Raw genomic sequence first — 26,335 nt, forward strand, 5'->3', positions numbered from 1 at the left:
GCAGGATTTGAGTCCCTGGCGGCGTAGTGTGTTACTGGTGGTAGGCTTTGTTACTTTGGTCCCAGCTCTCTGCAGGACATTCACTGGGTCCCCCCGTGTGGTTCTGGGATTTTTGCTCACCGTTCTTGTGATCATTTTTGACCCCACGGGGTGAGATCTTGCGTGGAACCCCAGATCGAGGGAGATTATCAGTGGTCTTGTATGTCTTCCATTTCCTAATAATTGCTCCCACAGTTGATTTTTTTCAAACGAAGCTGCTTACCTACTGCAGATTCAGTCTTCCCAGCCTGGTGCAGGTCTACAATTTTGTTTCTGGTGTCCTTTGACAGCTCTTGGGCTTGGCCATAGTGGAGTTTGGAGTGTGACTGTTTGACGTTGTGGACAGGTGTCTTTTATACAGATAACAAGTTCAAACAGGTGCCATTAATACAGGTAACGAGTGGAGGACAGAGGAGCCTCTTAAAGAAGAAGTTACAGGTCTGTGAGAGCCAGAAATCTTGCTTGTTTGTAGGTGACCAAATACTTATTTTCCACCATAATTTGCAAATAAATTCATTAAAAATTCTACAATGTGATTTTCTGGATTTTTTTCTTCTCATTTTGTCTATCATAGTTGAAGTGTACCTATGATGAAAATGACAGGCCTCTCATCTTTTTAAGTGGGAGAACTTGCACAATTGGTGGCTGACTAAATACTTTTTTGCCCCACTGTACAGTGACACAATTGACACAATTTCACCTGGTTAATATTGCCTGCTAATCTGGATTTCTTTTCGCTAAATATTCAGGTTTAAAAATATGTACTTCTGTGTATTGATTTTAAGAAAGGCATTGATGTACATGGTTACGTACATATTGGAGCAATGATACGCACCGCATCAATTATATGCAACGCAGGACACGCTAGATAAACTAGTAATATCATCAACCATTTGTAGTTAACTAGTGATTATGATTGATTGTTTTTTATGAGAAGTTTAATGCTAGCTAGCAACTTTCCTTGGCTTACTGCATTCGCGTAGCAGGCAGTCTCCTCGTGGAGTGCAATGAGAGGCAGGTGGTTAGAGCGTTGGACTAGTTAACTGTAAGGTTGCAAGATTGAATCCCCCGAGCTGACAAGGTGAAAAACTGTCGTTCTGTCCCTGAACGAGACAGTTAACCCACCGTTCCTAGGGCGTCATTGAAAATAAGAATGTGTTCTTAACTGACTTGCCTTGTTAAATGAAGATTAAATAAACGTGTAAAAAAATATTTAAAAAAAATCTGTGTCCAAAAATACAGATTTCCGATTGTTAAGAAAATTTGAAATCGGCCCTAATTAATCGGCCGTTCCGATTAATCGGTCGACCTCTAATACAGATATCACTTATTATTGATATCTACATAGCGCATTGATTTGAATCACACTACTGCTCTCTCATTTAGATATTTGTATTTTACGGATTATGGTTGTTGTGGATTGTTGTTCACAAATCTAGAGTGGTATTTGAACCCAGTAATGCTTGAATTCAAGAAGTTTAAGTTGCCTAGCAATCTTTGTTTTTGAAACCAGTGGACAGCCAGCGAAAAATGTGCTCTTGCACCAGCTGTAAAGTGCCGATCCCAGCCTATGGAATAAAAGTGGGGCTTTTATTGTTCAATCTAATTCATGGTGATAAAAACAATAATCCATGGCCCTAATGGACACATGCTCAAACCTTGAATGAGTAGGTGTGTCCAAAATGTTGACTGGTACTGCATATATCCATTGATTCTTGAAGAATATAACTTCAAAATGCCTCATGAGTTTAGTTCAAAGGTCACACTCTATGAGAACCCAACATATAAACTTGTTTTACTCCAATGTTTGTAAACATTGTAAATGTAAACAAACACCCTATAGCCTCATAACATGGTTAAAACAATAATTTTGTTATCATGAATGGTCAGTCCTTGCATCCATATCGCTCTGTCTATTAATCTTAGTGGTAACGATTTCTCCAGGCCCATCCCTCAGCTTTTTACCAAAACAGAGGCGGGTCGACCATTTCGTTATTGTTTCGTCTGTGGATTGGCCTTTTAAACAGCTGCATATGAGCTGCAGCTGCAGTGTCGCCAACAAAAAGGTAAACAATAGGCCTATAGCAAATACAGAATTTGGCATACATTTTTCACATGTAAATTGCACTTTTCAGTAGTGCTCAAAGCATGCCATTCCATGAGAGCAGCATTTATTGTTCAACTCGAATCAATGAGCCAGATCAGTCCTCCATGACAACTAAATCATAAACAACAGAATAGGGCTGGCTAATAAGCCCTTAGTTTTGGGGTTATGCTCAGGTAAAACCATTTGGCTAATCTATACTTCCATATTTCCAAGTCCTATTCTTGAAGATCAAGGGGTATAATATTTATTGGAGTGATTGAAATTCTGATAGACTGATAGATTTTTAATGTAAAGATCTAATTTAATCATATTAATATATGCAGTAGAGTGATGGGTTAGAAGAAGCCTACATAACCAACCCATAAAGTAAAATGTAACATCCATATATGGCCAGCTATGTAAACTTTAACATTGATTTATACTGCAATAGATGTTGTTCAATTGGTAACATACATTTTTGTCTTCTTCTAATGCCACCTAAGGGGAAAGTAATCTAAATGTAACAATGTAATCAAGATTACGTTACTGAGTTTGGGGAATCCAAATGTTATGTTACTGATTACAATTTTGGACAGGTAACTGTAACGGATTACATTTAGAAAGTAACTTAACCAACCCTGAATACACCACCTTATAATGTCAAAGTGGATTAAAAAAAAATATCTGAAATGTCTTGAGTCTTTATGGCAAGCCCAAAGTACAGGAGTAAAGATTTGCGTAACAAGTCACATCATTAGTGTTTAATGAAATAGTGTTTAACATGATTTTTGAATGACTACCTCAGAACCGTACCACACACATGATCTGTAAGGTCCCTCAGTCGAGCAGTGAATTTCAAACACAGAGTTAACCACAAAGACCTTGGGAGGTTTTCCATTGCCTCACAAAGAAGGGCATCTATTTGTAGATGGGTAAAAACAAAGACAGAATACATTGAATAACTCTTTGAGCATGGTGAAGTTATTAATTACACTTTGGATGGTATATCAATACACCCAGTCACTACAAGGTGAGTCCTTCCTAACTCAGTTGCCGGAGAGGAAGGCAACCACATTGGGATTTCACCTCGAGGCCAACTTTAAAACAGTTACAGAGTTTAATGGCTGTGATAAGGAGAAAACTGAGAATGGATCAACAACATTGTAGTTACTCCACAATACTAACCTAATTGAAGGAAGCCTGTACAGGATAAAAAATATTCCAAAACAATCCTGTTTGCTACAAGGCACTAAAGTAATATTGCAAAAAATGTGGCAAAGCAATTAACTTTTTGTCCTGAATACAAAGTGCTATGTTTGGTGCACATGCAACGCATTACTGAGTACTACTCTACGTATTTTTATGCATACAGTGCATTCGGAAAGTGTTCAGACCATTTGACTTTCAACATTTTGTTACTTTACAGCCTTTTTCTCATCAATCTGCATACAATATCCCATAATGAAACAGATTTTTAGAAAATATCTAAAATGTCTCAAATCAAAAACACAGAAATACCTAGTTTACATGAGTATTCAGAACCTTTGCTAGGAGACTCGAAATTGAGCTCAGATGCATACTGTTTCCATTGATCATCCCTGAGACGGGTCTGCAACTTGGAGTCCACCTGTGGTAAATTCACTTGATTGGACACGATTTGGAAAGGCGCACACACCTGTCTATAGGGTTCCACAGTTGACAGTGCATGTCAGAGCAAAAACCAAGTCATGAGGTTGAAGGAATTGTCCGTAGAGCTCCGAGACGACAGGATTGTGTCGAGGCACAGATCTGGGGAAGGGTACCAAAACATGAATGCAGCATTTAAGGTCCCAAGAACACAGTGGCCTTTATCATTCTTAAATGGAAGAAGTTTGGAACCACCAAGACTCTTCCTAGAGCTGGCTGCCCGTCCAAACTGATCAATCGGGTGAGAAGGGCCTTGGTCAGGGAGGTGACCAAGAACCCGATGGTCACTCAGACAGAGCTCCAGAGTTCCTCTGTGGAGTTGGGAGAACCTTCCAGTAGGACAACCATATGTGCAGCACTCCACCAGTCATGCCTTTTATGATAGAGTGGTCAGACAGTAGCCCCTCAGTAGAAAGGAACATGACAGCCCGCTTGGAGTTTTCCAAAAGGCACCTAAAGGACTGAAACAAAGCTTGAACTCTTAGGCCTGAAGCGTCACGTCTGGAGGAAACGTGGCACCATCTCTATGGTGAAGCATGGTGGTGGCAGCATTATGCTGTGGGGATATTTTTCAGCAGCAGGGACAGGGAGACGAGTCAGGATCCGAGGACAAGATGAATGGAGAAAAGTACAGAGATCCTTGATGAAAACCTACTCCAGTGCACTCCTACGGTGCCTACTTTCTGAAGGCAGTGTAGGAGCAAACCCGGCTTGAAATATGCTGTGTCTAGGGTTACACATTTTGGGGAATATTCAGAGGTTGAAACTTTTTCCATAGGAATTAACAGGAATATATGGGAATTAATGGAAATATATGCAAATTATTATTAATGCCATTTAAATGTAGGTTTTTGCATTGGATATATTTACCATATCACATGGAGACAGACAAACATTTTACCATATAATAAGTGGACATAATTGCAAATTATTTAATCCTTCCAATATAAGTTTAAAAAAAAATGTTTAGTTACGAATTGAACATGACTTAAATTGAACAAAAGAAAGTGAGTATTGAATGATCCCCAATGATCCATCACATCTCTTAAAAACGTTTTCAACATGCATCTGTAAAATGATAGTCTAGAAACTTAAGCTTTGGTTGTCTTCCTCTCAGGCTTCCATGTCTTCTCCCTGGACCTCTGCAATGTCCACCTTCTGAACATCAGACTCTGAGGCCTCATCTTCACTGTCACTTTCCAACCTTGTTAAGGAAGGCTCGCCTCAAATTTGCCCGGATGGCCACCAATTTTTCAACCCTTGTATTGGTCAGCCTGTTGCGTGCTTTGGTGTGTGTGTTCCCAAACAAGGACCAGTTGTGCTCTGAAGCGGCTGATGTTGGTGGGATTTGGAGGAAGATGGAGGCAACAGGGGAAAGAGCCTCAGATCCACAAAGTCCCTTCCACCTGGTGGCTGATGAGATATGTTGGCACGACTGCCATATTGCATCTCCATCCCAAAGCCCTTGCTTGGAAGTGTACTTCGCCAGACTGCCATGAACCTTGCCCTCATTCAGGCCAAGGTGGCGAGACACAGTAGTGATGACACCATAGGCCTTGTTGATCTCTGCATCAGACAGGATGCTCTTGCCAGCATACTTGGGGTCCAACATGTACGCTGCGGCGTGTATGGGCTTCAGGCAGACAGACGTCTTCACGCTTTTTTGATGTATTTCAGATCTGCAGTTTCCTCTGCTTGGAGCAACAGTGAAGTGGGCAGCGCAGTACGGATTTATTCTCTTACATCTGCAAGCAGATATCAGACATGATGGCATTGTCTCCCTCAATCTGTGCAATGGCTACCGCTATAGGTTTCAGGCTGCTTACCACTCTCTCCCAAAATACATTATCCAGGAGGATCCTCTTGGTGGGGCTGTCCATATCGGCAGACTGTGATATGACCATATCTTTGAGAGACTCCTTCCCCTCCGGGAGACTGTCAAACATGATGACAACACCACCCCAATGGGTGTTGCTGGGCAGCTTCAATCTGGTCCTCATATTCTTCTCACTTTGCTTGTTGAGGTAGATTGCTGCTATAACTTGATGACCCTTCACATACCAAACCACTTCCTTGGCTCTCTTGTAGAGTGTATTCATTATTTTCAGTCCATGATGTCATTGAGGAGCAAATTCAATGTGTGAGCAGCACAACCAATGGGTGTGATGTGATGGTAGGACTCCTCCACTTTAGATCAAGCAGCCTTCATGTTCGCAGCATTGTCTGTCACCAGTGCAAATAACTTCTGTGGCCCAAGGTCATTGATGACTGCCTTTAACTCATCTGCAATGTAGAGACCGGTGTGTCTGCTATCCCTTGTGTCTGTGCTCCTGTAGAATACTGGTTGAGGGGTGGATATGTAGTTTAATTATTCCTTGTCCACGAACATTCGACCACGCATCAGAGATGATTGCAATACAGTCTGCTTTCTCTATGATTTGCTTGACCTTCACTTGAACTCTGTTGAACTCTGCATCCAGCAAATGAGTAAATAAAGCATGTCTGGTTGGAGGGGTGTATGCTGGGCAAAGAACATTCAGAAATCTCTTCCAATAAACATTGCCTGTGAGCATCAGAGGTGAACCAGTTGCATACACAGCTTGTGCAAGACATTCATCAGCAATTCTCTGGCTACGTTCCTCCATTGAGTCAAAAAAACTTCTGATTCCAGGAGGACCATGAGCTGTTGCTATCGATAAGGTGTCTGATTCATCATTTTCACCTTGAATAGAAGTAGAGGGACTTTTGTCAGAGGTTGCTTGTTGTGAGCGCTGAGGGAACTTTATGCACTTGGCCAGATGATTCTGCATCTTTGTTGCATTCTTCATATGATTTGGCACAGTATTTGCAAATGTGCACAGCTTTTACATTAGCTGCAGTGAAATGTCTCCACACATCAGATAGTGCCCGTGGCATTTTCCTATAAAGATTAGAAGAAAAAACACATACAATTCCATGTACAGATAAATAGTTAAGCAGTTAGATTAAACAACTCCTTTGTAAGATAAATGTTTTAAAATGAAACATGTATGGAAACAGGTGAATTAACACTCAGGAGGCTCAAGCAAGATAAAACCCACATGGTAGCAAAAACTAACAGAAATTGTTAACATGTTATAAATGATTTAAACACACTTTGCTGTAGACTACTATTTACTTGTTAACAAAAAATCATGTATGCCCTTGGCATCACAGACGCTCTTTGGCCCAATAATTGAATAACATGGATTTGTTCATTTATTTTGCGACACTCCTGCACATGACTTGTCCGGTCTGGTCAGCATGTTATGTGTATCCCACAAAAAAGGTTCACTGTTATAAGCTAACTTTTTTAATGATTTTAAGCAAAATTCCCAAAAGTCCTGGACTTAACTTCCCATGGAAAATTCCCAGAGAGTTTCCGATCCTTTGCAACCCAAGCTATGTCTCTCTCTCGCTCTCTCTCTCTCTGCCCTGTAATATACTAGCGTGCAGAGGGTGTACTTGTACATTTAGCTGCCTCAAGCTACAGAAACAGAAGATGGGCTCTGCCCTATGGACTGTTCTGGCTCCTCCAAGGCTACTTCTCTCTGTTGTTGTTAGCTGCTGAGGTGGACTATCATGCACAACATTGCTTCTCCAGGCCGGAGGGTAGAACTGCTAAGGGAACTAACTAAGATGACTTCTTTGGAAACAATTACACTGAACAAAAATATAAATGCAACAATTTCTAAGATTTTACTTCAACCACATACTGAATAAAAGGTCTGAATACTTGTGTATTGTGTCTACAAACCGGACATGCTGTGGGGATGTTTATATACTCCCATCAGTCTCCATCTTGGTCAAATAGCCCTTCCACATCCTGGAGGTGTGATGTGTCATTTTTTTGTTGAAAACAAATGATAGTCGCACTAAGCGCGAACCAGATGGGATGGTGTATCACTGCAGAATGCTGTGGTAGCCATGCTGGTTACGTGTGCCTTGAATTCTAAATAAATCACTGATGGGTTACCAGCAAAGCACCCCTACACCATCACACATCCTCCTCAATGCTTCACAGTGGGAACCACACATGAGGAGATCATCCGTTCAGTTGTTCTGCGTCTCACAAAGACACGGCGGTTAGAACCAAAAATCTCACATCTGGACTCATTAGACCAAAGGATAGATTTCCACCGGTCTAATATCCATTGCTCGTGTTTCTTGGCCCAAGCAAGTCTCTTCTTCTTATTGGTGACCTTTTAAATAGGCCTGATTCACAGTCTCCTCTGAACAGTTGATGTTGAGATGTGTCTTACTTGAACTCTGAAGCATTTATTTGGGCTGCAATTTCTGAGGTTGGTAACTCTAACTTATCCTCTGCAGCAGAGGTAACTCTGGGTTTTCCTTTCCTGTGTCGGTCCCCTTGAGAGCCAGTTTCGTCATAGTGCTTGATGGTTTTTGCGACTGCACTTTAAGAAACTTTCAAAGTAATTGAAATGTTCCAAATTGACTGACCTTCATGTCTTAAAGTAATGATGGACTGTCATTTCTCTTTGCTTATTTGAGATGTTCTTGCCATAATATGGACTTGGTAAAAGGCCATCTTCTCTATACCACCCCTACCTTGTCACAACACAACGGATTGGCTCAAATGCATTAAGAAGGAAAGAATTTCCACAAATTAACTTTTAACAAGACATACCTGTTAATTGACCTCCTTGACCTGGAATGCATTTCAATCTCATGAAGCTGGTTGAGAGAAAAGCTGTCATCAAGGGAAAGGGTGGCTACTTTGAAGAATCACAAATATGAAATATATTTTGAGTTGTTTAAAACTTTTTGGGGGTTTACTTCATGAGTCCATGTGTGTTGTTTGATCATTTGTTTGTATTCACTATTATTATACAATGTACAAAATAGTACAAATAAAGAAAACTCTTGAATGAGTAGGTATGTCCAAACTATGGTGTGTGTGTGTGTGTGTGTGTGTGTACAGTCCATTCGGGAAGTATTCAGACCCCTTTTTCCACATTGTTACGTTACAGCCATTTTCTAAAATGTCTAAATAGTTTTTCTTCTCTTATCAATAGACACAATAACCCATAATGACAAAGCAAAACGTTTTTTTATTTTATTTTGCAAATGTATTACAAATAAAAACTGATATCACATTTACTTAAGTATTGAGACCCTTTACTCAATACTTTGTTGAAGCACCTTTGGCAGCGATTACAGCCTTGAGTCTTCTTGGGTATGGCTACAACCTTGGCACACCTGTAGTTTGGGAGTTCCCCTCTCTGCAGATCCTCTTGAGCTCTGTCCGGTTGGATGAGGAGCGTTGCTGCACAGCTTTTTTCAGGTCACTCCAGAGATGTTCTATTGGGTTGAAGTCTGGGCTCTGGCTGGGCCACTCAAGGACATTCAGTGACTTGTCCCGAAGCCAATCCAGTCGTCTTTGCTGTGTCCTTAGGGTTGTTGTCCTGTTGGAAGGGGAACCTTCGCCCCAGTCTGAGGTCCTGAGCACTTTGGAGCAAGTTTTCATCAAGGATCTCTCTGTACTTTGCTCCGTTCATCTTTCCCTCGATCCTAACTAGTCTTCCAGTCCCTGCAGCTGAAACATCCCCACAGCATGATGCTGCCACCACCATGCTTCACCGTAGGGATGGTGCCAAGTATCCTCCAGAAGTGACGCTTGGCATTCAGGCCAAAAGGTTCAATCTTGGTTTTGTCAGACCAAAGAATCTTGTTTTTCATGGTCTGAGTCCTTTAGGTGCCTTTTGGCAAACTCCACGCGGGCTGTCGTGCCTTTTACTGAGAAGTGGCTTCCATCTGGCCACTCTACCATAAAGGCCTGATTTGGTGGTCCATCTGGCCACTCTACCATAAAGGCCTGAGTTGGTGGCGTGCTGCAGAGATGGTTGTCCTTCTGGAAGGTGCTCCCATCTCCACAGAGGAACCCTGGAGCTCTGTCCGAGTGACCATTGGGTTGGTCACCTCCTTGACCAAGGACCTTCTCACCCGATTGATCAATTTGGATGGAAGGCCAGCTCTAGGAAGAGTCTTGGTGTTTCCAAAGTTTTCCATTTAAGAATGATGGAGGCCACTGTGTTCTTGGGGACCTTCCCCAGATCTGTGCCTCGACACAATCCTGTCTGGGAGCTCCACGGACAATTCCTTCGACCTCATGGCTTGGTTTTTTCTCTGACATCCACTGTCAACTGTGGTTCCTTATATTGACAGATGTGTGCCTTTCCAAATCATGTCCCAAACAATTTAATTTACCACAGGTTGACTCCAATCAAGTTGTAGAAACATCAAGGATGATCAATGGAAACAGGATGCACCTGAGCTCAATTTCTAGTCTTATAGCAAAGAGTTTGAATACTTATGTAAAAAGGTATTTCAGTATAAATTTTTTTTATACATGTCAGAAAACCTGTTTTTGCTTTGTCATAATGGGGTATTGTGTATAGATTGAGGGGAAAAAAATATTTAATCCATTTTAGAATAAGGCTGTAACGTAACAAAATGGGAGGGGTCTGAAATACCTTCTGAATGCACTCTCTATGTATATGGAGGAAGCTAGCTACCTGCTGAGAGTAAAGCAATGGTAATTGCTTGGTTATGAACGTCCTCTCTACCCCACTGGCTCTAGTGAATGGTGCTGCCTTGGAGTAAGGTTTGTGGAATAAAATATGTATGTGACTCACTCAACATGATATGATTTGTTAGTAAGTTGTTTTTAGTCCAGCGTATAAGAGCCCAAAATCCCCCAAAATAATCAAATCTGTAGAATGCATGAATCTTGCTATTTTGACAGCCACACTCATAATGCATATTGTTTGTCCTTCCCCAGGACCAGCTAAAGCCTGCATTTACAGTGGCCAGCCTCCCGGGCACCACCAGTACCCACGCACTTACGGCACCCACCACATCCACCACCATGCAGGTTAGCAGCGGGCCCTCCTTCCCCATCACCAACTACCTGGCTCCCATCTCCGCTAGCAGCAACGTCAACGGCACAGTCCTCAAGACCACCGGTGTCTCCGGAGGGCAGGTCATGCAGCTGCCCAGCGGCTTTACCTTCATGTCAGGTACCTACAGCAGGAGAGACACTGGCCTTTATGCTATGCTATACTTTACTATAATGTAATTAAGCAATAAGGCCTGAGTGGGTAAGGCATATTGGCAATTATAAACTGCGTGGTTCGAGCCCTGAATGCTGATTGGCTGACAGCTATGGTATATCAGACCGTATACCACGGGAATGACAAAACATTTATTTTTACTGCACTAACTACCTTGGTAAGTAGTTTATAATAGCAATAAGGAACCTCTGGGGTTTGGCCGATATACCATGGCTAAGGGCTGTGTCCAGGAACTCTGCAATGCGTTGTGCGTAAGAACAGCCCATAGCCGTGGTATATTGGCCATATACCACACCCCCTCGTGCCTTATTGCTTAATTATACCTGTTCTTAGCCACGACGTGAAGTGGGATACCTTATCGCCCCAACAATTGTATATGCATCGGTTGAAGCTCAATGTTAAATTCAAATCTCCCTACCATCATATCTAAGCCAATATGTCACCAATGTCGAGGAAATTTCCAAAATCGACTTGATTGGAAGAACACAAAAAATGATCCGCTTCATGTCATGATCCGTCCTGCCATTACTGAGAATCACTATACCAGATTTTTGACAGGGTCGATAGCATTAGGGTCATCAGACAATTGTTTTGCCCAAACCTAGCTCAAATTCTAGAAGTGGGATTAAAACCAGGCTACAGCATCCATAAGGTGACAATTAGACTTGGATCCATTTTGACTGAATACGTTTGTCGGTTCAAAAGTTTTTATTACATTTATAATTTTTCGCTCTCGTGGACATTTCAGACCAACAATGTGTTACTTTTTTGTAGCATTTCTGACAATGCTAACATATTTTCAGCCGAATCTCAGAGTTCTAAAACCGGGACCAACAACTTGGTTGCTGCACAACAGCTGCAGCTAGCTAGTAGCAGCTGTAGCTAGCTAACACCAGTAGAAGAGAAGCAAGCTACAAGCAAAGGAGACTAGATAGCTAGGTATATTTTGCTATGGAAGGTTTTTCATATGGCTGAAGTCATCTGTGTAAATTAAATCAGAGCACAAACAAATAAGCTAGCGAACGTCATTGGCTGCTAGCCTCGAGTTACAAGCCAACGAAACTCTACTATAGCTGTATAGATCGTGCACCAACCACAACTCAATGTTGACAATATATCCTAGCTAGCTATAGTACATTCTTCCATAAAGCTTCGCTGTCTAGCTAAGTAAAGTTTATAGTCAACACCAAACACTTAACTTATAAAACATGGAATAGGCATTGCTCATCAAGCTACTCCGGCATGATACAGTCAAACTGGCTAGATAGCCTCCTTTTCTGGGAAGGCTTTCCACTATTAGTGTGGAAAAGCCTTCCCAGATTTATCTGTTGGACTGCCAGATGGTGAAGTGTGAATCATCACTCCAGAGAATGCGTTTCCACTGTTCCAGAGTCCAATGGCGGCGAGCTTTACACCACTTCAGCCTACACTTGCCATTATGCATGGTGATTTGTAGGCTTGTGCGCAGCTGCGCGGCCATGTAAACAAACCCATTTCATGAAGCACCCGACAAACTGACTTGTCGGGAAGGTGGCATCCTATGATGTTGCCAAATTGAAAGTCACTGAGCTTCTCAGTACGGGCTATTCTACTGCATGGCTGTGTGCTCGATGTTATACATCTGTCAGCAATGGGTGTGGCTGAAATAGCCAAATCACTGATTTTCCAAATGTTAAAGTTTGGATCCTTTTATGTTCTGAATGAAAGGTGTAAAAAAAAGTATTTTCAGGAAGTTTAAAATGTGTTTTACGAACGTTGAAAATACGTATTTTCCGTATGTTGATATTGGGTTAATTTTCAGTTCTGAATGAATGTTAAATACTTTCTCTAAATGTATTTTAAAAAATAAATAATTATACCCCGTTTTCTCCCCAATTTCGTGAGATCCAATTGTCCCATTGCTGCAACTCCCTTACAGACTCAGGAGAAGCGAAGGTCGAGAGCCGTGCGTCCTCCGAAACACAACTCAGCCAAGCAGAACTGCTTCTTGACACACTGCTCGCTTAACCCGGAAGCCAGCCGCAATGTGTCAGAGGAAACGCCGTACACCTGGCGACTGTGTCAGCGTGCATTGTACCTGGTCCGCCACAGGAATCGCTAGTACACGATGGGATAAGAACATCCCTGCCGGCCAAACCCTCCTCTAACCCGGATGACGCTGGGCCAATTGTGCGCTGCCCCATGGGTCTCCCGGTCGCGGCTGGCTGCGACAAAGCCTGGACTCGAACCAGGATCTCTGGTGGCACAGCTAGCACTGCGATGCAGTGCCTAACACGGAACCCAAACCGTCTGTGCGCATACATTTATTTTGTCCCCCCACACCAAACGCGATCACGACACACAGGTTATAATATCAAAACAAACTCTGAACTAATTACAGTGGGGCAAAAAAGTATTTACTCAGCCACCAATTGTGCAAGTTATCCCACTTAAAATGATGAGAGAGGCCTGTAATTTTCATCATAGGTACACTTCAACTATGACAGACAAAATGAGAAAAAAAATCCAGAAAATCACATTGTAGGATTTTTTATGAATTTATTTGCAAATTATGGTGGAAAATAAGTATTTGGTCACCTACAAACAAGCAAGATTTGGCTCTCACAGACCTGTAACTTCTTCTTTAAGAGGCTCCTCTGTCCTCCACTCGTTACCTTTATTAATGGCACCTGTTTGAACTTGTTATCAGTATAAAAGACACCTGTCCACAACCTCAAACAGTCACACTCCAAACTCCACTTATGGCCAAGACCAAAGAGCTGTCAAAGGATATATATTTGTTGTATTTTGAGATGGGCTTGAACAAGCTAAATAGCCAATATGCAGAGGGTAGCATAATTTGTCTGATTCTCTGTAATAACGTTATGGAAATAATAATGCATTTTATTTTGGAAAGTGGTTTCTTGCATCAAACAACAACATTTTCAGTCAGCACCTTGTCTGAAGGACAAGTAGATAAACAGGTAAATGTCAAGACCTGCATGTTTTTTTTCTTCAAAAGTCTCATGGAATGTAGGTATACATTTAACTCCACACATTGGCTGCTACTGTAGGCTGAATGATATGGGATGCATTTTATCCATAGTTTTTTTTATGGTAGGCCAATCTAGTAGGCCTACATTATGATCAAATAGCCACAGTAGCCTACTTGGCCACTGTTAAAACTAACTTTAAAAATAATAATACTACCAACCCATCCTCTTCGGAGGACAAATCTTTGAAAGAATGAAGAGAAAGCAACCTAAATAATATCATAAGACCAGTCCTTTCTTTTAAATGTCCATTACATGCAAGTTATATTGCATGTTGTCCTCATTATATCCTGTTGTATTCCCGACAAAAAAAGGTAGAAGGAAAAAGGAACAGATTCTATTGACTGCAAGTAAAAATATGTCTTAGGCATCACACTGCCCATAAAGGAATACCCACGTTTAACATACAATCGACTCTGACACAGCCATGGCACGATAGCCAAAAATACATGCTGTACTGACAATCCAGAGTGAGTGAACCTGTAAAACCAACCCTCTCTCAACCCACACACATTTTGTTTTTATTCCAGGGTTGTTGCTCTATCAAGGTAGCATTAATAGCTTATATAGAAATATATAATATACCTTTCTCTTACTTAGAGAAGTGCTTCCATAAGCCAGTTATTGTAATGTGCTACCGTTAACTTTAATCACTTTATCCCAGTGTTAACCAGCCCGCCACACACTAGAGATAACAACCCTGTTGACAATACCCAATCCATTTGCTGGTGTGTATCTGAACAATAATCATCATTTACATTTTTTACATTGAGATTTATTTTTTTAAATGTAAAAGGGTAATAACACCAATTATTTTAGGAGCATATTTTAGGAGCATATAGGCCTATTCATTATATAATCCTTTGTCCTAGCCCTATAATAAATCTATTCATATTTATTAAGTTTTATCTTAAAAGCGAATCGTTCCGATTCACATCGTCGAACAAGAGCCCCACTATAGAAAAGGGAAAGGAAAGGGGGTCTACCTAGTCAGTTGTACAACTGAATGCATTCAACTGAAATGTGTCTGCCACATTTAACCCCTCTGAATCAGAGAGGTGCCATAATTGACATCCACGTCTTCAGAGCCTGGGGAACAGTGGACTAACTGCCTTGCTCAGGTCAGAACGACAGGTTTTTACCTTATCAGGTCGGGGATACGATCCAGCAACTTTTCGGTTACTGGCCCAACGCTCTAACCACTATATATAACAGCTTTTAAGTCATAGTATACCCGACCTCTACAATTAGGCCATGTATCATAGCAAACTAAAAAAACAACCTTGGTATTTGTAATGTATAATCTTCAAATTAAATAAATACAAATTCATAAAGAAAAAAGGCCATCCTTACCCATCTTCGCCTTCCCCTAAATCTAAACCTAATATTACGTCCAAAATTCAATATTGCCTAAATAGAAAAAGGCTAAGTTCATCATACCCATTCTGCATTACCATAAATCCAACTTTATTTGACGTCCACGTTTCCATACTGCATGAATAAACATAAATGAAGTTCTTAATGTAAAAATGTTTGGGGTAAAAAACAAATGAATCCATATTTGTACTGTGTAATGCAGTGCAAATATGTATCGGGACTACTTCAACAACAGGAGGTAGCTATCACTCACAGCAACGTTGTAATCTTCCAAGTCCTTGAACATTTGGTTGTTTTACATATACTTTATCGACCACTAGACGAACATTCTGCTTCTCTGCTTGGAGCCTTTTGATATTGGGGTACAGGGCATGTCGTCTCCACTATTTCATGGGGAAATTGCTCATTAATAGAGAATGGGCTGTTCTTCAATTCCCTACCCTGTGTTGTAACAAGGCAATTTTCATTTTGTAGTGGGTTAGCATAGCCACAATCGGAAGGGACCTTCCCTCTGCTGTGCCACCGAAACGATGTGCCCTTTTGAAAATCAATGGTTTTCACCTGTTCGTCCATCATTTTGAGGTTACGTTTCATGAACACCATTACTTTTTCCTCCGTTGACTTATAGTTTTTGTTTTCATCCTCCTTTATTCCCATTATAACAATATCATTTTCCATACTTCTGCTCTTTAGATCAAGTAATTTGGCTTTCATTGTTTTATTTTCATACCGTAGCCTCTCTGTAGAGTCCACGGTAGTTTTCAATGTCTTATTATCCGCTCATATTTCTTCCATTTTATTACTGTAACCCATTCCTGTTTTTAAGACCTCAACCTCCCCCAGTAGCACAGGTAATATATCCAGTTTTATAACTGCTCGCTCATACTTGTAAGCAATGCTATCTTCTGGAGGCAGAGTTATAAAAACGTCCCCTTCCGATGTTAAATTTGGAATTTTAGACGGCGGCTTCCCTTCAGTTTCGCTTGCAGAACTCGAGGAAGGGTCTTCTCTTGTTCACTTCGATGTATCCATTTCTTTTTCGAGCATATCAAAATGCTGCTCAATAAATAGTTCCAGATTCTCTATATTATCCCGAATGCTTTTTTCATAGTTATCAGCTAATCCTCAATTTTTGTGATTAAAACTTCTTAGGGCTGAGATCCCGTTAACGGGATGGATATGACAACAGCCAGTGAAAGTCCAGGGCGCCAAATTCAAACAACAGACATCTCATAATTAAAATTACTCAAACATGCAAGTATCTTATACAATTTTAAAGGTAATCTTGTTGTTAATCAAACCACAGTGTACGATTTCAAATAGGCTTTACAGCGAAAGCACCACAAACGATTATGTTAGGTCAGAGCCAAGTCACAAAAAAACAGCCATTTATCTAGCCAAAGAGTGGAGTCACAAAAATCAGAAATAGAGAGAGAATTAATAACTAACCTTTGATCTTCATCAGATGACACTCATAGGACTTCATGTTACATATTACATGTATGTTTTGTTCGGGAAAGTTTATATTTATATCAAAAAATCGTATTATACATTGGCACGTTAGGTTCAGTAGTTTCAAAAACATCCTGTAATTTTGCAGAGAGCCACATCAATTTCCATAAATACTCATAATAAACATTGATCAAAGATACAAGTGTTACACATGGAATTTTAGATCCACTTCTCCTTCATGCAACTGCTGTCAGATTTCAAAAAAGCTTTACGGAAAAAGCAAACCATGCAATAATCTGAGTACGGCGCTCAGAGCCCAACAAGCCAAAAAGATATCCGCCATATTGTGCAGTCAACAGAAGTCAGAAATAACATTATAAATATTCACTTACCTTTGATGATCTTCATCAGAATGCACTCCCAGGAATCCCAGTTCCACAATAAATGTTTGATTTGTTCGATAATGTCCATCATTTATGTCCAAATGGCTACTTTTGTTAGTGCGTTTTGTAAACCAATTCAAAGTCACGAAGCGCGTTCACTAGGAGCAGAAGAAATGTCAAAAAGTTCCGTTACAGTCCGTAGAAACATGTCAAACGATGTATAGAATCAATCTTTAGAATGTTTTTAACATAAATCTTTAATAATGTTCCAACCGGAGAATTCCTTTGTCTTCAGAAAAGCAATGGGAAGGGAGCTACCTCTCATGTGAATGCGCGTGACCAGCTCGTGGCTGCTGGCAGACCTCTGACTCATTCCCCTCTATCATTCAGCCCCCCTTCAAAGGGGAAGCCTCAAACAAGTTTCTAAAGACGGTTGACATCTAGTGGAAGCTTTAGGAAGTGCAACATGACCAATATATCACGGTATCTTCAATAGGAGCTGAGTTGAAAATCGACCAACCTCAGATTTCCCACTTCCTGGTTGGATTTTTTCTCAGGTGTTTCGCCTGCCATATGAGTTCTGTTATACTCACATACATCATTCAAACAGGTTTAGAAACTTCAGAATGTTTTCTATCCAAATATACTAATAATATGCATATATTAACAACTGGGACTGAGGAGCAGGCTGTTTACTCTGGGCACCTTATTCATCCAAGCTACTCAATACTGCCCCCCAGCCATAAGAAGTTAACTAATGGGACAAGTGCCTACAATGCTGGTGTGGTTACATGGCGTGGGTACAGCCTCAGTGTTCACAGTAAACACGAGCTGGAAGTTGCACAGAATTTTCACAACATTCAAGTTTGCGCTTAGCAGACCTGTTTGGTTCTAGGGTATTTGAAAATAGTTTAAAATAGTATTTATAGGGAATTATTGAAATACTTCAAAATGTATTTGCTGATTTGGTTATTATTTAAAAATATATATAATTTGAAAAAAATATATATTTGAACCCAGATCTGGTCCGTCAACATGATTTCAGTTTGAATAATCTTGCCAAGACGTCGAGGTGGTTCGTGGCAGTAGCGTGACTTGCGTTTCCACTTAAACAGTTGTTTATATTTTGCCGTGTTTCACATCTCCAGGAAGCCCTTTCAACTTGGTTATATTTGACATGTATTACAAAGCCCCAGTATCCACGAAGGGAACATCTACATCCAATGGGCTCATGCCTTTGATTTTCATTGTAGGAGAGGAATAATTAGGAGGTCCAACACAATGGCCATCCCCGAGTTGGCTGCCGATCTCTGCCTATAATTGGTCATGAATATTCAGTGAAGATTAGGCAGTTCAATTGTTGTGAAATTATAATTTATTTGTAATTAATGGAGCCCCTGCTCAAACAGAGTGTTTTGGAGCCAGATGTGCCCCTTGTAATAGGATTTGCTATATTGATATTAAAAGAGATCAAATTAGTACAGGAGGTCCAGGTCTACTAGTAAAAATGACCATCAATTTAAGACATGAAATGGTAGCTGCTGTTACAGCCATGTAATACTGTGAAATAACCACCTTAAAGCTTAAGAAGTCTTAGTTTGATTTAAATAAAGGTTAAAAAAATGTTTTAAAAAATGGTTCATGTAGTGGTGCAATCAGTGACATTCTAAAGTATTGTTGTTGCCCTTGTTGTGATGTCTGCTTGTAGTGATAGTGTGGCTAACCGACTGAGTAGCGCAGAGATGTTGTTCTGGGTCCCGACGTAGCAGATCTTTGTCTCCGGCTCCCTTTCTCTCCCATTATGACAGCAGGCTGAATCTCTCTCTCTCTCTCTCTCTCTCACTCTCTCACTCTAACTCACTCACTCATCCTTTTTTCCCTCCTGCAGCAGGCACTTCTCTCCCTCCCGGCACCCCCACCATTCCGCTCAGCCAGCTGCACCAGCACACACTGGCCATCCCGGGACAGCGGGGCCAGAAGCTCACCGCATCACAACTGACACAGCAGGGCCAGCAGGCCGTCTTCCGATTCCCCGCTGCAGTCTCCCTAGGTCAGTCTGTCGGGAGAAAGAGTCTCGTCTGTGTCTGTTGACAGACTAGTTTGTCTGTAGGTCGACAGAGACAAGTTTTCCCCTTCTTCTATTAATGGGTAAGCGGGCATCCCGGAGCTCTGTAAGGGAAGTTCCTGCCCCCAGTTGTTTTTTGAGATTCGCAGGATGATAAGGTTGGTGTCTTGTGGGCTTTATAAAACACATTGAGTGTCTATAGATATTAGATATAGATATAGATATTTTTGTCTGATGTTACTATGGAATACTGAAGTATAATTACAAGCATTTCGTAAATGTCAAAGGCTTTTCTTGACAATTACATGAAGTTGATGCAAAGAGTCAATATTTGCAGTGTTGACCCTTCTTTTTCAAGACCTCTGCAATCCACCCTGGCATGCTGTCAGTTATCTTCTGGGCCACATCCTGACTGATGGCAGCCCATTCTTGCATAATCAATGCTTGGAGTTTGTCAGAACTTGTGGGTTTTTGTTTGTCCACACGCCTCTTGAGGATTGACCACAAGTTCTCAATGGGATTAAGGTCTGGGGAGTTTCCTGGCCATGGACCCAAAATATTGATGTTTTGTTCCCCGAGCCACTTAGTTATCACTTTTGCCTTATGGCAAGGTGCTCCATCATGTTGGAAAAGGCGTTGTTCGTCATCAAACTGTTCCTGGATGGATGGGAGAAGTTGCTCTCTGAGGATGTGTTGGTACCATTCTTTATTCCATTCTGTATTCTGAGGCAAAATTGTGAGTGAGCCCACTCCCTTGGCCGAGAAGCAACCCCACACATGAATGGTCTCAGGATGCTTTACTGTTGGCATGACACAGGACTGATGGTCGCGTTCACCTTGTCTTCTCCGGACAAGCTTTTTTCCGGATGCCCCAAACATTCGGAAAGGGGATTCATCAGAGAAAATGACATTACCCCAGTCCTCAGCAGTCCAATCCATGTACGTTTTGCAGAATATCAGTCTGTCCCTGATGTTTTTCCTGGAGAGAAGTATCTTCTTTGCTGCCCTTGACACCAGGTCATCCTCCAAAAGTCTTCGCCTCACTGTGCGTGCAGATGCACTCACACCTGCCTGCTGCCATTCCTGAGCAAGCTCTGTACTGGTGGTGCCCCGATCCCGCAGCTGAATCAACTTTAGGAGACGGTCCTGTTGCTTGCTGGACTTTCTTGGGCGCCCTGAAGCCTTCTTCACAACAATTGACCCGCTCTCCTTGAAGTTCTTGATGATCCGATAAATGGTTGATTTAGGTGCAATCTTACTGGCAGCAATATCCTTGCCTGTGAAGCCCTTTTTGTTCAAAGCAGTGATGATGGCACGTGTTTCCTTGCAGGTAACCATGGTTGACAGAGGAAGAGCAATGATTCCAACCACCACCCTCCTTTTGAAGCTTCCAGTCTGTTATTTGGACTCAATCAGCATGACAGAGTGATCTCCAGCCTTGTCCTCGTCAACACTCACACCTGTGTTAACGACATGATGTCAGCTGATGTCAGCTGATGTCAGCTGGTCCTTTTGTGGCAGGGCTGAAATGCAGTGGAAATGTTTTAGGGGATTCAGTTCATTTGCACAGCAAAGAGGGACTTTGCAATTAATTGCCATTCATCTGATCACTCTTTATAATGATTCTGGAGTATATGCAAATTGCCATCATACAAACTGAGGCAGCAGACTTTGTGAAAATGTATATTTGTGTCATTCTCAAAACTTTTGGCCACAACTGTACAAGGAATAACAGGCATGAGGCAGGCATGAACTTTAGTTGACTGTACATAGGTGTATGAAACCATGTCCAAAACTGTATGGGGCAAACTAATAATCCTACCATTTATAAGAGTTTCGACAGAAGATTAGAATAGTGTACAGGTGAGTGATCAGCTGTTTTGTGTTGCCTGTTCCCCTCCAGGGGGAGGGATGACCCAGCAGCTGCAGGCCATCCAGGTGCACCCCACCACACACACCAACGACAGCAGCTCGGAGATCTCCCAGACCTCGACTGTCTCCACTGGTAACTCTCCTCTGTCTAACACAGGGCTGTACAACCCTGGTTATGTGTGATAAGCTCTATCCAGAGTCTAACTTATCTTTCTTGAGTGAGCAGAAGGTTGTAGTCTACAATACTGTTATGAGGGGTCAACTTCAGTTGAACAGAATTGAATTTTCCCTCAGTGATACAGTGCCATCTGGTGGGCAATGTCTCTTCTAAACTTCTTACTTTGTCTTATACACTATCTTTTCCCCACTCCCCCAGCGACCATTGTCACATCGTCTGTGCCCACGTCCATGGCGGGGCACATGATGTACACCAGCCCCCACACAGTGATGTACGCGTCCAGCCCCTCGGCCATGCAGGTGTCCCACGGACATGGCCAGGACACAGGTGAGACCACGCTTGACTACAGTAGGCTACGCTGGGACACAGGTGAGGCTACACTGGCTGTGGGTTGATGGGGAGGTTGATTGATATATGATTCAGACCTCAGTTCAATTAGTATTTTTTTTTAGCTGGGTGTGTTGAGCTTAACCTATGAAATGCTCCAAAAAGTGCAACCTATCCCATCTGGCATTCCAGGCAGGCTTAATCAAATGCTCAAAGGATGAAAACGCATACTGTTTTAACCCAGATCTGGTATGAATATAGCTACATAGTCGGGAGGTTGACTATGACAGGCTAGTGAGTTTGACCCCGACCCAAAGTGGGGTGGTATAGCCTATACAGCATGCACATAGTCTCTGTATATATTCAGTGGTATAATGTTAGTCTCTGTATATATTCAGTGGTAAAATGTTAGTTTAGATGAGAGGGCTGTGTTCATGTTTGTATGTGTCCGTCTCTCTCTTGGCTAGGTGCTGTCCCTCAGGTATTCCTTACGGCACCCTCGGGCACCATGCAGATCCCTGTTTCTGCAGTGCAGCTACACCCAGTACGGCAAGACCTACATTTTACAAGTGAAACTCTCATTCTCTCTGCAACCAGCATGCCACTGACATGCACTAATGCATCCGGACAGAGCACTGTTTATCACTGTGGAGGGGAGGGTTTGGCCTGCCTCCTGTACTGTTACTGTATGTGGATGATCTACTCCTATGACATTTGGGGCTCCAGAGTGGTGCAGCGGTCTAAGGCACTGCATCTCAGTGCTAGAGGCGTCACAGACCCTGGTTCGATTCCGGGCTGTATCACAACAGGCTGTGATCTGGAGTCCCATAGGGCAGCGCACAGTTGGCCCAGTGTCGTCAGAGTTAGGGGAGGGTTTGGCCTGGGATAGGCTGTCATTGTAAAATAAGAACTTGTTCTTAACTGACTTGCCTAGTTAAACAACCGTTAAATAAAAATGAAAAGGATGTTTGGACAACACTGCACCGAACATTATTGAAAGCCATATGTTCTTTGGAATACTTTTTTAATTTGTATTGAGGAAATCAGTCAAAGTCACGCAGGATTGAGATTTCAATAGATTGGCTTTTTATAGAGGTGAATGTGAGTGAATGACTAAAGTTTAGGAGCAGAATATAATCCATTGTGTTTCACAGAGCCTTAGTTGGAGTACAATAGCTACCGTACACTATAACAACACAAATGACCAAACTCATGCAAAGTGATGCTTTTAGAAGAAGCTTTCTTTTCAAAAATAGAGGATTTTAGTTAATCAATTTAATGTCAATAATTGTGTGCTTAGGCAGCAGGGTTGGGGTCAATTCAGGAAGTACACAAAAATTAATTATCTTCAATGCTTTTCAATTAGGAGCATTTTGAATTTGTTTACTTCCTGAATTACCTGGAATTGAAATGGAATTGACCCCAATCATGTTAGGCAGGTGTATTGTCTGGCAATAGGCTACTCAACAGTGCAAATTAAGGCATGCAAAGTGGAACCAAAGATTTTTTATAATTAACCCAAGATAGACCACAGCCTGTCGTTTCCAATGGGAGCAAATTAATCATAGTGGGCAGAACAAGCAAGGTGGTGGGCAGAGCCAAGCATGAGCTAGTGAGATCTATTGCCTCGTTCTGGCATGTATTTGCATATTTCCGTGGGGGAACGCCTACTCTGTCAAGTGCACGTGTGCAATAATTCAATTCGCCCTTGCACTCCTAAACAATGAAATTTAAAAACAACTTTGACAAAGGGTAAAGTCTACAAAACTGTTCATCACATATTCTAGTTTTGGGAACAGAAAACTGTATTGATATCAACCGTTTCATCGATGAGAAAATTCGTAGAATGTTGGGCAAAATCCATCTTCTCCCCCTGGCGGCCACTGGGATTCCTCTCATCACCATATTTGGTGCTGAGTGGAAATGCCAACCGAATGGTTCAGATTTATACATCCGGCTCATTGTTCTATCTGTGGTGGACCCATGCTGAGCATAGAGTTATGTTCTCTCTTCTTTCCCAATGTCACTTTAATTTTCTTTGACTTTGATTGGTCTTCAGTGGCGCATGCTGATGTTTATGTGCTGTGTTGCAGATGGTGATTGGTCAGCAGTTGAGCAGCAGCAGCAGTAACCTGACAGAGCTGCAGGTGGTCAGCCTGGACACCACCCAGAACACTAAGAACGACTGACAGACACACTGAGGCCCATGGAAACTGGCCAGACATCTCTATTTATTGATGCCTTCCATCAGCATTTCATTTTACAGCTCTGTGTGTTGCATTTACATTACAATTCTGTATGTTTGCACACGTATGGAAGGGTATGTGTGTCGCTAAGCTTTGTATGTGAGTAGATGTTTGAAAATACGTATGTATTCATTCACTAAAGCATAGAAAGGAATTGAGATATTCACTAAATCCTCCTTTTGGAATACCTTGTCTATAGTATTATTTTTTTGGGGGGGTGGGGGTCTGTAATTATTTGTCAAGTGCACATGATGCATGTGCTGCAGCTCCACACGTCAGCCAAAGATACATTTTTGTGTGTGTGTGTGTGTGTGTGTGTGTGTGTGTGTGTGTGTGTGCGCGTGTAAACGTGGGATTTATAAATGGGAAGGGTATGGTGGCTTTGGGGTTAAAGACATTTGTAAATGTACATAATTATTTTTGAATTGAATCAAATTGTATTTTTTGCCTGTTTGTGTGATGGCATATAGTTGTTTTGTATATGCAAGTAATTTGCATATAGAATAAATTAATTATTTATACACTATGTACACCTGCTCTTTCATGACATACACTGACCAGGTGATTCCTATGATCCCTTATTGATGTCACTTGTTCAATCCACTCCAATCAGTGTAGATGAAGGGGAGGAGACGTGTTAAAGAAGGATTTTAAGTCTTGAGACAATTGAGACATGGATTGTGTATGTGTGCCATTGAGGGTGAATGACAAAAGATTTAAGTGCCTTTGAACGGGGTATGGTAGTAGGTGGCAGGCGCACCAGTTTGTGTTAAGAACTGCTTGGTTTTTCACACGCAACAGTTTTGCGTGTGTTTCAATAATAGTCCACCACCCAAAGGACATCCAGCCAACTTGACCCAACTGTGGGAAGCATTGGAGTCAACAAGGGCCAACTTCCCTGTCGAATGCTTTCGACACCATGTAGAGTCCATGACCTGAAGAATTGAGGCTGTTCTGAGGGCGATTTCTTATAGTTGGCCAACTAACCTTACAAGATAATGTATTCTGAAGCGTAAAATATATTCTGGTAAAAATGTATAGTTTAATTATTTAAATAGAGTTCGCTGGATATGCGGATCCTGCGTTGTGAAATATAAGCCAGTTTGTGCCAAACTGACTGACAAGGGTGACATCTTTCTAGAGTGAATCACAATGACCTCTTCACACCTTGCCAGTCACAGTGCTGAAGGACTGCGTCTACTGGTGACTGTATGGCCATGTAGGTTACTGAAAGTTATTTTCGCTAGTCTGGGCAGTTGGTAGCAGGGCACTAGCAAGCTCCTGTTTCAGTTAAGAATTGGACAGAATGCCAGGATAAAACACTGAACTAAAAAGGGTATTTTCTCCAGGTGTCAGTACTGTATGAAGGGTTTGTTAGTCTCCTTATAACCATACCTGGATTAATGTATTATATATGCTTAATTATGCTAGGTGGGAGGGGTTTGCACTTTTGAGACTTATATTGGTTCCATTACAACAGGCAGGCTCAATCAAGCACAACTTATGTATATGAACCCAGGTCTGATTATAACATGGTTGATCAATCAACCAATAAATCTATACAATGGCATATTGCCTCTGAACCATTTCAACATGCTATGCTGGCATTTTCTTAGGAATTTACATTTTACATTTAACTGTGTTCACGAAGAATAGTGAGGTTTTAAAGGGTATTTCAAAAAGTGAGTTAACCCACTACAAGTTTTAAAGACTTAACTTCATAGTATTTATTTGGAGAAATAATGGTATTTGACCCAGTTAGGACCCACTTTACCAAGGTGGATTGGGGATAGTAAGAGCACCATTTTCTTTTTACCAACAGGGCCTCTTTTTCATAGTTGTGGGTTTACGTTCTCATGAAGGGAATTGAAATGTCTGTTTATTCTGCAAACCATCACGCAAGAGCCTTGGACCTTAGCTTTTACTGTACATTAAACTCATGTATTTCTCCCATCCCAGGAAATTGTTTCTCCAGTCAGTGGAATATTTTTGTGTATATATGGACTGAGCTGACAATGTATTGAGCAAGTTCATGCAATGCTTTTTTATTTTTTATTTGCAATCAAAGGCCAAGATTCAAGCCGATCATGTTTGTAGACATTGCGTCTTTTAAAGGCAATGTTGCGGAGATCACATTCAAGATCAGCCGTTCAGATTTCGACCGCTCAATTGGAAATTCTTTTGTGTCAAGCGCGCCATATTGAGGTTTTGGATGGAATCCCAGCCAAAGTCTTGTGGGTTAGAAGTTGACACTTGTTATCTCAGATTCTTCTAATGGATCTCAAAAAAAAAAAAAACGTTTAAAAAGGAGATGAATAAATGGAAGTGCAGTCATGGTAAAAATATAAAATGGTTATTTTGTGCAGTTTTGTTTTCGTATCTAAACGTAACCATGTACGTAACCATGTACAAAACTTTTGTAATAAAAACAAATTAAACCTTCCAATGCATTTTGTCCATAATCCAATTTGTTAAATTTG

At 41.4% G+C, this 26,335-nt stretch overlaps 1 protein-coding gene across 4 annotated transcripts; it reads left to right on the forward strand.

Annotated features, from left to right (window-relative positions):
* The first annotated feature begins 10,605 nt into the window (after positions 1–10,605).
* On the forward strand, positions 10,606–26,253 carry LOC118369443 (serum response factor-like). 4 transcript variants are annotated; one of them, XM_052498265.1, is made up of 6 exons: positions 10,606–10,869; positions 19,056–19,217; positions 21,136–21,237; positions 21,481–21,651; positions 22,077–22,178; positions 23,703–26,253. In XM_052498265.1, exons 1-6 carry the CDS (start codon positions 10,719–10,721, stop codon positions 23,738–23,740), a joined length of 726 nt encoding a protein of 241 aa, XP_052354225.1. In that variant the 5' UTR covers positions 10,606–10,718; the 3' UTR covers positions 23,741–26,253. The 4 variants fall into 4 exon arrangements, with proteins under 4 accessions (XP_052354225.1, XP_052354224.1, XP_052354227.1 ...); XM_052498264.1 differs by having other exon boundaries at positions 10,607–10,869; positions 22,077–22,153; XM_052498267.1 differs by having other exon boundaries at positions 10,607–10,869; positions 21,481–21,609.
* The last annotated feature ends 82 nt before the right edge of the window (positions 26,254–26,335 follow it).

Source organism: Oncorhynchus keta, chromosome 36 (assembly GCF_023373465.1).
Source record: "Oncorhynchus keta strain PuntledgeMale-10-30-2019 chromosome 36, Oket_V2, whole genome shotgun sequence".
NCBI lineage: Eukaryota > Metazoa > Chordata > Actinopteri > Salmoniformes > Salmonidae > Oncorhynchus > Oncorhynchus keta.